The sequence below is a fragment of the Porites lutea genome, chromosome 3, assembly GCF_958299795.1.
Source record: "Porites lutea chromosome 3, jaPorLute2.1, whole genome shotgun sequence".
NCBI lineage: Eukaryota > Metazoa > Cnidaria > Anthozoa > Scleractinia > Poritidae > Porites > Porites lutea.
In genome coordinates this window covers 39,448,985-39,462,491 of record NC_133203.1, presented here as the reverse complement: position 1 = coordinate 39,462,491, position 13,507 = coordinate 39,448,985, and the positions used below count along the sequence as shown (strand labels likewise).

Genomic DNA, 13,507 nt, shown 5'->3' with positions numbered 1-13,507 from the left:
CTCACTCGTTAGGAAAGGTGATCGACTGGCAATAATCTGGTCGATAAAACTGGATAGTTAAAAATCTATGTTACTGACTGGGCCGTAGATGTTTAAATCCATTGGATAAACCCCTTTCCAGGGAATAACACAAACTAATTAAAAAGTTATTTCCATTTTTACTTTTCCTATGAAAAGTGATTCATATGATGGATAGCCTAATCCAATGTTCAAACAACTGGTGCCTGTATGATTAATATTGCAAGTATAACAGGAATGCCTAAGAGGTTGTTTACATGACACTGGGGGCAACTTTCACGCCGGAGTGAGTTCACTCCGGTTCCCCCTGATGGCTCTGCATTTGTTTACATGATACCAACACAAAATGTCATGCCGGCGTGAGTCACCCCGGCGCGAGTTCACTCTGGTTGTTTTCCCAGGGTGAGAAATTCACTCCGGTTCGTTTACAGTATCATGTAAACGCGAAACGACCACACATTTCGGTGTGAAATCGGTCTGCTGGTAGTCTGGAACAGGTAGCACATGCGTTATGTTTTCGATTTTGAATCACACATGTATTTTATCAACATGACGTGTACCTTCAAATAGCGAGATATGAAATGAGTCAGTCATCATGTAAACGCGATAAGAAATCAAAAAGTCATCCCGGTATGAAATTCACGCCAGTGCGAGTTTTCTCATGTAAACACCCCCTAAGAATTGGTGTCCACCTTCAAAATCGCGAAGTCTAAAGTTGAACCTCTCCACAACGGCCACATTGGAGACAAAAGAAAATGGCCGTAGTAGAAAGGTTCTTTACGAACCACCTGAAGGTATATATCTCATGTGATTTTCATAATGTTGAAGAAGAAGAGATTCACTACTCATCTCCTCTTGACAAATCCAACAGGTATGTCTCTCAATGATGTCTGATGGCTGGTCTTCTATCCTATTGTCTCCAGTCTCTCTCTGTGTAGGTGTGGCATTTGTAAAGCTAATCCTCACATTACTTACTGCCCTCTTACTCTTAAAAGGCAAACCTTTAGAAACAATTTCGTTACTATTGCGTTTATGCGAGTGTTTTCTACTGTGGACTTTCTCGTGACTATTAAGGCTCTGTGCTCTAAAACACAGCTTTTCCCTGCTGTGAATTCTTTCATGCTTCCTCAGGTTTCCTGCTTGGCTAAAACACTTGCCACACTGCTTACATTCATAAGGCTTTTCCCCAGTGTGAACTCTTTCATGACTCCTTAGGTCTCCTGATTGGCTAAAACACTTGCCACACTGTTTACATTCATAAGGCTTTTCCTTAGTGTGAACTCTTTCATGTCTCCTTAGGTGTCCTACTACACTAAAACACTTGCCACAATGTTTACATTCATAGGGCTTTTCCCCAGTGTGAACTCTTTCATGACTCCTTAGGGTTCCTGCTTCGCTAAAACACTTGCCACACTGTTTACATTCATAAGGCTTTTCCCCAGTGTGAACTCTTTCATGGCTCCTTAGGGTAACTGCTTCGCTAAAACACTTGCCACACTGTTTACATTCATAAGGCTTTTCCCCAGTGTGAACTCTTTCATGGCTCCTTAGGTTTCCTGCTTGGCTAAAACACTTGCCACACTGTTTACATTCATAAGGCTTTTCCCCAGTGTGAACTCTTTCATGACTCCTTAGGTGTCCTGCTTGGCTAAAACACTTGCCACACTGTTTACATTCATAAGGCTTTTCCCCAGTGTGAACTCTTTCATGGCTCCTTAGGGTTCCTGCTTTGCTAAAACACTTGCCACACTGTTTACATTCATAAGGCTTTTCCCCAGTATGAACTCTTTCATGGCTCCTTAGGGTTCCTGCTTCGCTAAAACACTTGCCACACTGTTTACATTCATAAGGCTTTTCCCCAGTGTGAACTCTTTCATGACTCCTTAGGTGTACTGCTCGACTAAAACACTTGCCACACTGTTTACATTCATAAGGCTTTTCCCCAGTGTGAACTCTTTCATGGCTCCTTAGGGTTCCTGCTTTGCTAAAACACTTGCCACACTGTTTACATTCATAAGGCTTTTCCCCAGTGTGAACTCTTTCATGAATCCTTAGGTGTCCTGCTTGCCTAAAACACTTGCCACACTGTTTACATTCATAAGGCTTTTCCCCAGTGTGAACTCTTTCATGCCTCCTTAGGTGTACTGCTCGACTGAAACACTTGCCACACTGTTTACATTCGTAAGGCTTTTCCCCAGTGTGAACTCTCTCATGCCTGCTTAGTTGTCCTGCTACACTAAAACACTTGCCACACTGTTTACATTTATAAGGCTTTTCCCCAGTGTGAATTCTTTCATGAATCTGTAGCTTTTCTGCTTTGTTAAAACACTTGCCACACTGTTTACATTCATGAGACTTTTTCCCAGTGTGAACTCTTTCATGTATCCTTAGGTTTCTTTGTTTAGTAAAACACCTGCAACACTCATTACACCTTAAAGACATGGACTGTAGCTTCCTTTGCACCTCTTTGACCTAAAATAAAGACATTGTCATTCAACATTTCTAAAACATTAAAGTTACTATAGCAAATTAAAACATATTTAATACAATGAAGAATGATCCTTACAGTTGTGAATGCAATTCATGCAATTGCATAAGAAGCCTGAAACAAATTCAGAACTTCAATGGGATTTGAACCAGTGACCTCGTGATACTGGTGCGATGCTCTGACCAACTAAGCTCTTAAGCCACTGATGTTGGAAACTGGTAAATTATGTGTTGATATGTTCCTATGCAATTGCCTAAATTGCGTTCACTACCACATTCTTCATTTGATTTCATTTCTGCAGTTCTCATACAAATTACGATGTATTTCATATACATTTGTTAAAATATATTTGCTTGTACAATGCAATGCAGCAGCATCAATTGATGCCAGGCTGTCACCCCAGGGTTCCCCCCACAAATTAGCATTTTTCTTTTAAGAGCCAAATAATCCACAGTTGTGAAAAAAGAGGAGGGCAAATACTTCCTCCCAGGATCATACCCAACTAAGACACAGTACTACAATCGTAGTAAAGTGGTGCCACTTATTTTAACGTGTGATTTCCTGTTACTGTATGTCTGCCTTTCATCATTTAACCCTCTATAATAGCCAAGGTAGACTTGCTACAAGTCGACCTCTTGGCGAGTGGAGTGAGCCTTTTTAGGCCCTGAAGCGGCCGACCATGAGCCACAAAGTCGCGAGAGGTCTTACGCCATATGAATTCTGACAAAGGACTTTCTTGAAAGTCTATAGCCAGGATGCAAAGAAAGTGAGTTTGACTGCTTGCCATTCAGGCAGGCTGTACCTACCACATACTTGCAGGAGTCGCATAGCTAAGCACTCTCATTTGTACTACAGTGTACAGTTAAACAGGCCAAAAAGGTTAACATGTTGGACAGGCTCGGGTTGCTCAAACCGTAGAAAGCGCCATCCACTGGATAAATCACTAACCAGTGGACAAGCATTCTGGATAGTGATTTATCAAGTGGATTACAATATCCACCCTTTAAACAAATGGCGGGGCAATTTATTTTTGTGTAAGACGGAAGTTGCTGTATACCGCTTACCAGTATGCAAATTTAATATTTTTATGGTTTTTGGCTGCTGTGCCTGCCTGGCCAAAACATAATTTATGGCTGTATTTTCCCTGTGCTTAAAAAAATATATATATATAAAAGAAAAGATGATTGTATTTCTTGTTGTTTTAGAAACAGGGCAGTCCCAACTTTTGGTGTAATGACAAGCAAAAACTAACAGAAAGAAGAGCTGGTTACACTTTGACCAAATCCAGAAAAAGCTAAATTTCCTAAACGTTTGTTTGATAATATAGGAAAGAAAATTAGAGATGACTTATTTTAAAACATTTAAAGTTTTGGACAGCAGCAGTTTCAATGTTTAATGGAAAGTTTCCACTGGAACTTGAGAAATCGATTGATTGATGTTTTAAAAGTTTATTTTCAATCTAACTAACTAATAAGAAGCAGAGTTTTCCTCTGCTTGACCCAAACATCTTAATGAAAATTACATAAGCCTACCATATTTTCTTTTCTCCTCCTATTAAAACCCTGAAAAATTGGGCTTCATTGCCCACATTATTTTCTCTGAGAAATTGAGAAATCTCAGTCAATTATTTCTAGCCGAAATTGATTGATTGATGTTTTAAAAGTTTATTTTCAATCTAACTAACTAGTAAAAAGCAGAGCTTTCCTCTGCTTGACCCAAACATCGTAATGAAAATTACATAAGTCTGCCATATTTTCTTTTCCCCTTCTATTAAAAACCTGAAAAATTGGGCTACATTGCCCACATTTCTCTGAATCAGTATGGCGCAAAAACTTAATGGGTTTCATTAGACAACATGCAGGTTTTCATATAAAACTTTTTCTGTCTTTGGAAGCAAATTTGCTTCAGACTTTTAATTTTGTGTTTTATTGACTCTTGAAAAATATCACAAAATTTTGCGTAGTGGTCCTTGGTCTGCGACCTATGACTTTTGGTGTAATTACATTTGGCAAAATAAATGAAACCTTTTGATTGATGAAAGGAATGTGTTAAAAATAGTCCTTATACATGTTTACCAGTTCTCTTTTCTTACTATCTCAAATATATACAGAATTTTTAGTAATTATTTTCGACTGCGCTGAATATTATCTATATTTTGCTTTTTCATAGAGTGAAAAGATGCTGTATTTTTATGCTGCTGAGTAGTAATTTATAGCATAATGAAATACATGAAATGTTTGAAAATTACATTTTCATAAGGAACTATCTCATTCTCGCATACACGTACTTTTCGAGAGAAATTCTCTCTCTGGTACAACAACCTCGGTGCACTCACATTGTGGTGACTTGCACCAGTATGACATTTCATGGTGGTATCATGTAAACAAATTAAGAGCCATGAGGGGGAACTGGAGTGAATTCACGCCAGCACAAAGGTCACCCCAGTATCATGTAAACACCCCCTTAGAGCACAATATTGGGGTGAAAGCACTAAGTGATGACTTCAATACAGAAACAGCATGAAACAGCAAATCATGACAAAGCCCATTTAAGCTTAAGTGTTATTTATGCAACAAAAATTGCAGTTGGTGCATTTAAATTTCTTTTTTTTTTCAAGTGAAAAATAGCAAATAAATTTTTCTGTGAATTGATAGGGAAACTTAGTCTTCATATATTGCTTGTAACTCACTTTGTTACCAAAGTTACAGCTTTGTAAGTACCATTAAACATTTCCAAACCAGTAATATAACCGACAAGTCACATAGCCAATTTTAATACAAAAATATTTCAACAGAAGTCAATTTGAAGGACTTGATAAGTCTGATAAGGTCCATTCACTTGAATCTTTTATTTTACACGGGAATAACCTGTAAATCATCAAAGATTGAGTTACGTAGCTGAATTAAGATCAGTGCCAAAAACCATTGAATCAAAACTCGGACCAATAAATAAGGAATTCATTAGTTTATAACATCTCTTAAAATGCAGTGTACCCTCGAGTCTAATCTCCGTCTACTGAAATGTACAACTGCAATAAAAAAGAAGCGAAGCACAAATCCCTCCGGATCTCGAAGGAAGCTGTCACTTAGAGAGGGTTGTCCAATACTGTCGACCAGAATCCAGTCGTATCCCCTTGCTTTTCATCGGAAAACCGGAAGTCTAGTGGTATAAAGTCCTACCAAGTGTATTGGATGCATTGGACACGAATAGATTCCGATGGAAAAGTTTATTTTCTATTCGTGAGAGACTTAGAAAAATTCCGCTCACTTTGGATGGGGGGGTGGAAAGTCGTTCCGATGGAGTCCATCGGATCCATTGGACACAAATAGATTCCGATGGAAAAGTTCATTTTCTATTCGTTAGAGACTTAGAAAAATTCCGCTCATGTTGGATGGGGAGGGGGGGGGGTGGAAAAATTCCGCTCATGTTGGATGGGGGGGTGGAAAGTCGTTCCGATGGAGTCCATCGGATCCATGAAATTTGTAGGCATGGACCAAATTATGTGCAAAAACTGTAACAAAAGCAGCTGAATGTAGGTTAATAAAATTCTTCTCACTCGCGATCGCCCAGAGTAATTCCCCTCTTTTTTTTTTGTACACAGTTTTCAACGGAATCAAATCATTATGAGATGAAACCGTGCTTCGAAAGCTTAACATTTTCTTAACATATTAGCTAATTGTGTGGATATATAGCATGCTATTTCACTGTTTTTATGATTCTAAAAACTTGTTTCAAAATATTTCGAAAATGCTCTCACAGAATTTGTTCAAACTTTGCATAATTGAAGCAGTTATGGCAGGTACATACTCCCTTAAGCCATTTCTAAAAAACACTCCTGGTACAGAGAAACACAAACATAAATAAAAAACATATTGGTTTCATTAGGTTGCCATGGCGACTCCATTTGCAATAAAACCTAGATAATAAGAAATTTTCATGTATATATAATATAGTAATGTTTGGTAGCCTTTTTCCCATATCTTTACTCATGCTGATGTAGTTAATGCTTTAAAACTTGGAAGGTATCCCCCCTAAAAAATCCAGTCAAGCCACCTTATTTAATTTTGTTTTCTCTGTCATACCTTTTTCTTGCAATCTTTCATAGGTAAAGAGAGATGAGGAAGTGAAGAAACCTATCAGGTCTGGTTCCCCCAATGACATTAGGAACAAGGAGGATATCTCAAAAAACGATCAGAAATCTCCCCTGTACCTACTAAAGCTGTTATCCCACCTCTCAATTCTGACAATGAAGATAACAAGTCAGGTCTTATTTGCAGAAGGCGGCTATTCCTGAAGAAGGCACAGATGGTGACAGGTGAAAGAAGGGCAAAGGGACAGGCCTTGCTGGGAGCTTTGGAAAGGCCAGGCATCAGTCGGCTCCAGGTGCAGGAGTTCCTAGAGCTGGCTGATGAAAATGGACAAGTGAGAGCAGCCCCTTTAAAGCAGTCTGATAAACCTTTTTTCATTCCTGAGTCCCCTGTTTAATAGTTATCCTTTTAGTTCAGCTCGTTGCTGTTTTGTTGTTTTTGTTTTGTTTTTTATCCCATTCCTCTCGTGGGAATTTTGCTGAGAAACTTGTTTTGGAGCTAGTGGCTTCGTTTTCTAGTCACTGTCTGGCTTATGAGCTAAATCTTACCAGAAGACTATTTAAAAGCCGTGTAGTTCACAGCGTTCAGTTACAGATGCAAATTGAAAATATTATTTTCAAAAGTTGGGGCATGTATAGAAATCATGAGATGATTTCGTGGTTTTAAAGGAACTCAGCTGCAGTCACAAATTTCGCTTTCCCTTCTTTATTTGCTTCTATTGCTACCCTTTTTTTCTTTCAATGGACACTGTTACTGGCTTCATTTGGGTGGGGAAATATTGGGAAAGCTTTTAAATAGTAGGATAGCAGGAAGTGATTGGTTAATTGGGACATAATTATTTTTGCAATTTTTAAATCAATGTTACATGGTTTTTTTGTCTTTTCCTCTGGCCCCTTTACTGAATATTTGTGCTCACTCTTCCTCTTCTTCAAAGTTGTCTTTGACAAGGGCATTGAGAATGGGATGAAAGCAGTGCAGTGGCTATAAAGCTAGTAAAATACAGTGCATGATACAATGCCAAAGAAAATTTTTTGTTAAGTACAGTTATGAGAGGAGAAGTAATATTAAAGACCTTTACTAGCTTGTGGTTTTTACCGCAGATGCTATGTTTCCCCAATGTAGGTCATATGTGACAACATTTAGGGCATGGAAATCAAGCCTAGCCATGTGATAGTGCTCCAAAGAATGCTTTCTTTAAAATTGTGTATAAGTCACATCAATAATTTTTGGACACAAGACCTATATAAATTTTAAGGTTATGATGGGTAAGTTGTTGTGAGAACACCTCTTCATTCACACTGGGGAAAGCAAAACACAAGCTAAAAGGAATTTACTGTCTCTTCTTAAGATGTAATACCACTGTCTAATATTCAGGATAAAAGCTACAATCCTGCATTGAAAGTCTTTGGAACAATGATTGAGTATTTGTAATTTATTTGTGCCCTGGCTCATAGCCAGGTGCTACCCTTTTGAAAAATACCCTGTACTAAATCTATCACTGTTTCCCCACACCCTTTACATACTGAAACTGCGTGCATATATCCAACGTAATTATTTCCTGTAGGGTGCAGAATAGGGTTTGGCATGCATGATTTTACATGAAAAACACAAATTAACTCTAACTTGTTATAAGAATTTTGTCCATGCTTTTCTCAACAAAGGTATGATTAACAGCAATCCAACAGAGAAGGAAGGGTAAGCCTTGCTGGAAGCAGTGAAATATTGTTTCAACATGAGAAGAGAAATTTCATATCTCCGAGCGGCCATGCAATATGTTCCATTTATTTTATACCACTGAAATACTTAACTTCACTTATTAAATGAATAATTTTTTTTCTGTAAAAGGTGTGAGTTGTTATATTGTACCATAGCAATGGTGATCTTTTCACATGCAAAGTAGACTACGAGTAGTCCCCCATTTTTCCCCAGGGATAGTAGAGCGAGCGAAACGCGAGCGCGCGTAAAAGGTCAATAACTTAGTACATTTTGTATCCATGTAATGTCAATTTCAATGTTATGCCTACCCCCTACCAGTATGTTTCTTTTAATAATTCTACTCAAGTGTAGCTCATATTATAGTTACCATTAAAGAACGAAGCATATACTTGTGTACTGTCCTCGTTTCGCGGGGCTTTTGCCCCGTTTCATAGCTTTACCGTGCTTGTTTTGACTCGTGGCTTTAAGCGTGCCAGTCCGTCTCGAATAAGGGCCCGGGGGACTTAGGGTTTAAAGAACGAGTTATGTTACGTGGGTACCGTGCTTGTTTCGACTCTTGGCTTTAAGAACGAGTTATGCCATTCGCGTAGCGTGCTCGTTTCGGCTCATTGCTTTAAGAACGAGTTATATTTTTTGTGTAGCGTGCTTGTTTTGACTCATCGCTTTAAGAACGACTTATGTGTACCGACGTCCGTGCTTGTTTCGACTCATGGCTTTAAGAACGAGTTCTGTTGCCTGTTGGCTCGCCATTCTCGACTTAGGGCTTAAAGAACGAGTTATGTTACACGTGCAGTGTGCTTGTTTTGACTCATTGCACGACTAGACTTCCTGAGATTCCATCGGAATCGATGTGTTTCCAATGGATCCGATGGACTCCATCGGACGACTTTCCAACCCTCCTCTAAGTATTGTTTACACTTCCGGTTTCACTCATGACTAAACTTCCGGTAGCTCAAGTGGACTCTACTGTACTTCCGGTTTTATTTTTCGACTAGACTCCGTCGGACTCCAGGTTTTGTCCACTGGAATCTGGTCGAGAGTATTGGACATGTGTGCACTTAGATGAGCTTAGAAAAGCTCGTTTTTTTCTGCACGGTTTTTCTGCTGCTCAATCCTTTCACTTTTTTTCTGTCATGACTTAAAAGTCAGTCTAAGATGTATATATAAAATACTGGACAGTTTATCTTACCTTTGTTAATAAAGTTTCAGCGCTGTTCATTGATCAACTCACAAGAACTCTGAGAAAGTGATCATGACCGTTTGTTTGTATCAATGTCCCGTACGTGAGGTACCTACCCATGAAGTAGTACTCAGACTGGCTCGGACGATAGGAAAAAACTTAGGCACGTATAACGTGCAAACATTGTCCGAAACGGCAGAGAGCACCCGTCGCTACATCACATTCTCAACATTATGAAAAAACTGTACCCAAGAGTACCTTTACCAGGATCATACTAAGTCACTAGTAATTAGACAACGAGTAGTCCCCATTTTCCCCCAGGGATAGTAGAGCGAGCGAAACGCGAGTGCGCGTGAAAATCAACCCACGCGAGAAAGGCGACAAGCGGCGGTGAAAGAGAAAAATGAGGGACTACAGACAGAGCCTAAGCTTTTGACCTTATGCGTTGCTCTCACAACGCGAAACTCTGATTGGCTCTTCCATGGCAATCCGTCAATATCTTTCAAAAACGCGCCAGTCACAATCTACGGAACAAAAATAACTAGAGCAGAGCAAATAATGACTAACTTTTTGTTGTACGCAGTTTTCAATGGAATCAAATTACTAGGAGATGAAGCCGCTTTTCCAAAGCTTATCATTTTCTTATATTGTAAGCTAATTGTGTAGATAGCATGCTATTTCACTGTTTTTATGATCCTTCAAACTTCGTTTTAAGATATTTCCAAAACGCTCCCATAGAATTTGTTCAAACTTTACCATAATTGGCGCAATTATGGCAGGTACATAGTCCCTAAAGCGATTTCTTCAAAAAAAACTCATGGTACAGAGAAACACAAAGATAAATTAAAAACGTAATGGTGTCATAACGTTGCCATGGCGACTCCGATTGTAATAAAGCCCAGATCATAAGAAATTTTCATCTTTATATAATACAGTTGTGGTAACCTTTTCCCCGTACCTTTACTCATGCCGACGTAGTTAATGCTCAAACTTGGGGGGTATTCCCCCCTAAAAAATCCAGTCGAGCCACCCTAAGTTTGATTAACTCGTAAAAAATGTCCAAGCTATCAGTATTACTTTGGAAAATGATCTAACTTATTATTCATTCAAAATATTTCCCCGATTCTGATTGGCTAAAAGCACACGTTTAATTCACCATAACCAGTTACTGATGACCAAATTTGGAAGAATTTTGTGTTTAGCGAGGAAATGACGTCAAAAATGCAGCGTTCTTCCAGGAGCACCGTTAACCGAGAAGACCTGGGGACGAGGTTGAGTTGTTTTGGTTGTGAACTTGAAAAATGGCGGACATTTAACTCGTTTCAAGACTAAGAACTAGGCAAAAAAATCGCTAAAAACATGGCAAGAACAGCAAGAGGACAACTCGAAGGGAGACATCTGCTATTTGGAGAATATTTGCGGAGCTGGACAACCCTAAACGTGCACTATCGAAGATGAACTTAACATTGATGGATCGATGGAGGTAAGCATGTTTTAGCCATGTTTTTAAACTAGGAATTATTTTGAATGAATAATAAAACAATTATTGAATTCGAGTTTCGTATTATATGAAGAATTATGGCGATCTCGGAGGGTGTTCTCCGTCGAGGCCGTAACACCCTCCTTGATCTCCATAATTCTTCATAAGATACTCAGCCTCATTCACTAATTGTTAACTATTTACTTGTTCTGCAAAAACGTGCATTGCGTTTGATTTATTTTGCTCAACCCAGAGACCATGCAATTCCTTTTTTTATTAAATCAAACTGCCTTCCTTTACAGTCTTTGCTCTTTCAACAATCAAGCTATTTAATGTATGACGTCCATACTAAGACAGCTGCAAAAAGTCTTCTCAATAAGTTTGCAAAATCAGTACAAAATATCATTATAATACGCGATTATCCGCAAAGGAATGTTTGTCTGTTAATTTCTCTAGAACTGAAAAAATGAAAAAATCTTTCACTAGAATTAGTGTGTCTATTTGGAATTCTATTCCACATTCTGTTAAAACTCTCAACTTATCTAATTTTCGTAAAAAATTAAATCACTACTTCCTAATACCCTAGGTAATGAAGATAATTATTTAAAGGTTACTTATGTAATAGAATATTTTAAGAAGTTAACCTGATACGTTGTATATACCTCCATTGTAATTTTAGTCTTTTTTTTTCTTATAACAAAACCCTCTGCTTGAGTTTTTGTGAGGGGTTTTTCTTTCTGTGTATTGTTTGATTTCTTTTCTTTTCCTTTTTTCTGTACATGTAATTTAATAACGCCTTTATTTATAATTTTTATCCTCCCTAGATTAGCGCTATAACTTTTTGCAGGGCATAAAAGCTTTATGGATCTTGGATAGAATGCATTGTTGTTGTTGTTGTTTTCATTGAAATACACAGCGGGAACCTCTGCAGAGGAGAGACCTGTAGAGTTTAATTTCTCGATTTTCACTGGTGGAGTGATACAACAGAAAACGATCACCAAAGAACTAATCCGTCCATTTTCAAAACAAGCAATGTCTACTAATCAATATAAAATAAACACTAGAAACATAACTTGAACTTACGACTTAACTAATATTAATCAAAGGTGACCAATCCAGATGATACTGTTACAAAGGAACACCCCAAAACACTGGAAGAAGAACGAAGCTTACCAAACCTAAAGACCAACTGTTCCTCAACTTTGAGAGCCATCTTCAACAACATATAGCCTGTATTAGTAACATTAATTTCTTCTTTTGGATTGCCTAAGAATTGTTCTGTCCATCTTCAAAAAACACAAAGTTTACTTCTTAAATAAAGTTGCCTTATGGAAACCCAAAACAAACTTTTAAATAAAGCCAACTAACCACAGTTAAAAGGAGAATATGCTTGCATTCAAAATAGAAACCTTCACAGAAACAAACAAAACTTAACTAAACCTAAAGCCCAAAGCGTTCTTTACGAACCATCTTCCGGTATATTTATCATATGATTTTCATAATGTTGAAGAAGAAGAGCTTCACTATTCATCTCCTCTTGGCAAACCCAACAGCTGTGTTTCTCAATAATGTCTGGTTGCAGATTTTCCATAGCAGTATTTACAGTATCTCTTTGTGAGAGCGAACTGTGGACTTTCTTGTGACTTTTAAGGCTCTGTGATCGGCTAAAACACAGCTTTTCCCCGGTGTGATTTCTTTCATGACTCCTCAGGTTTCCTGCTTGGCTAAAACACTTGCCACACTGCTCACATTCGTAAGGCTTTTCCCCAGTGTGAACTCTTTCATGGCTCCTTAGTTTTCCTGATTGGCTAAAACACTTGCCACGCTGTTTACATTTATAAGGCTTTTCCCCAGTGTGAACTCTTTCATGACTCCTTAGGACTCCTGATCGGCTAAAACACTTGCCGCATTGTTTACATTCATAAGGCTTTTCCCCAGTGTGAACTCTTTCATGGCTCCTTAGGGTTCCTGCTTCGCTAAAACACTTGCCACACTGTTTACAGTCATAAGGCTTTTCCCCAGTGTGAACTCTTTCATGGCTCCTTAGGGTTCCTGCTTCGCTAAAACACTTGCCACACTGTTTACATTCATAAGGCTTTTCTCCAGTGTGAACTCTTTCATGCCTCCTTAGGACTCCTGATCGGCTAAAACTCTTGCCGCACTGTTTACATTTATAAGGCTTTTCTCCAGTGTGAACTCTTTCATGGCTCCTTAGGGTTCCTGCTTCGCTAAAACACTTGCCACACTGTTTACATTCATAAGGCTTTTCCCCAGTGTGAACTTTTTCATGTCTCCTTAGGTCTCCCGATCGGCTAAAACACTTGCCACACTGTTTGCATTCATAAGGCTTTTCCCCAGTGTGAACTCTTTCATGGCTCCTTAGTTTTCCTGATTGGCTAAAACACTTGCCACACTGTTTACATTCATAAGGCTTTTCCCCAGTGTGAACTCTTTCATGACTCCTTAGGTCTCCTGATCGGCTAAAACACTTGCCGCACTGTTTACATTCATAAGGCTTTTCCCCAGTGTGAACTCTT

At 38.6% G+C, this 13,507-nt stretch overlaps 1 protein-coding gene across 1 annotated transcript in view; it reads right to left on the bottom strand.

The window, feature by feature from the left end:
* LOC140929989 (uncharacterized) overlaps nt 1-13,507 on the bottom strand; it is a 150,033-nt gene that overhangs the window by 78,678 nt on the left and 57,848 nt on the right. The window contains exons 4-5 of the mRNA XM_073379659.1: nt 12,704-13,507; nt 804-2,431 (exon numbers count right to left, since the gene is read on the bottom strand). The exon at nt 12,704-13,507 is cut by the window's right edge and continues 371 nt beyond it. Of these exons, the coding sequence (XP_073235760.1) occupies nt 804-2,431; nt 12,704-13,507 (2,432 nt within the window). The remainder of the gene's footprint in view (nt 1-803; nt 2,432-12,703) is intronic.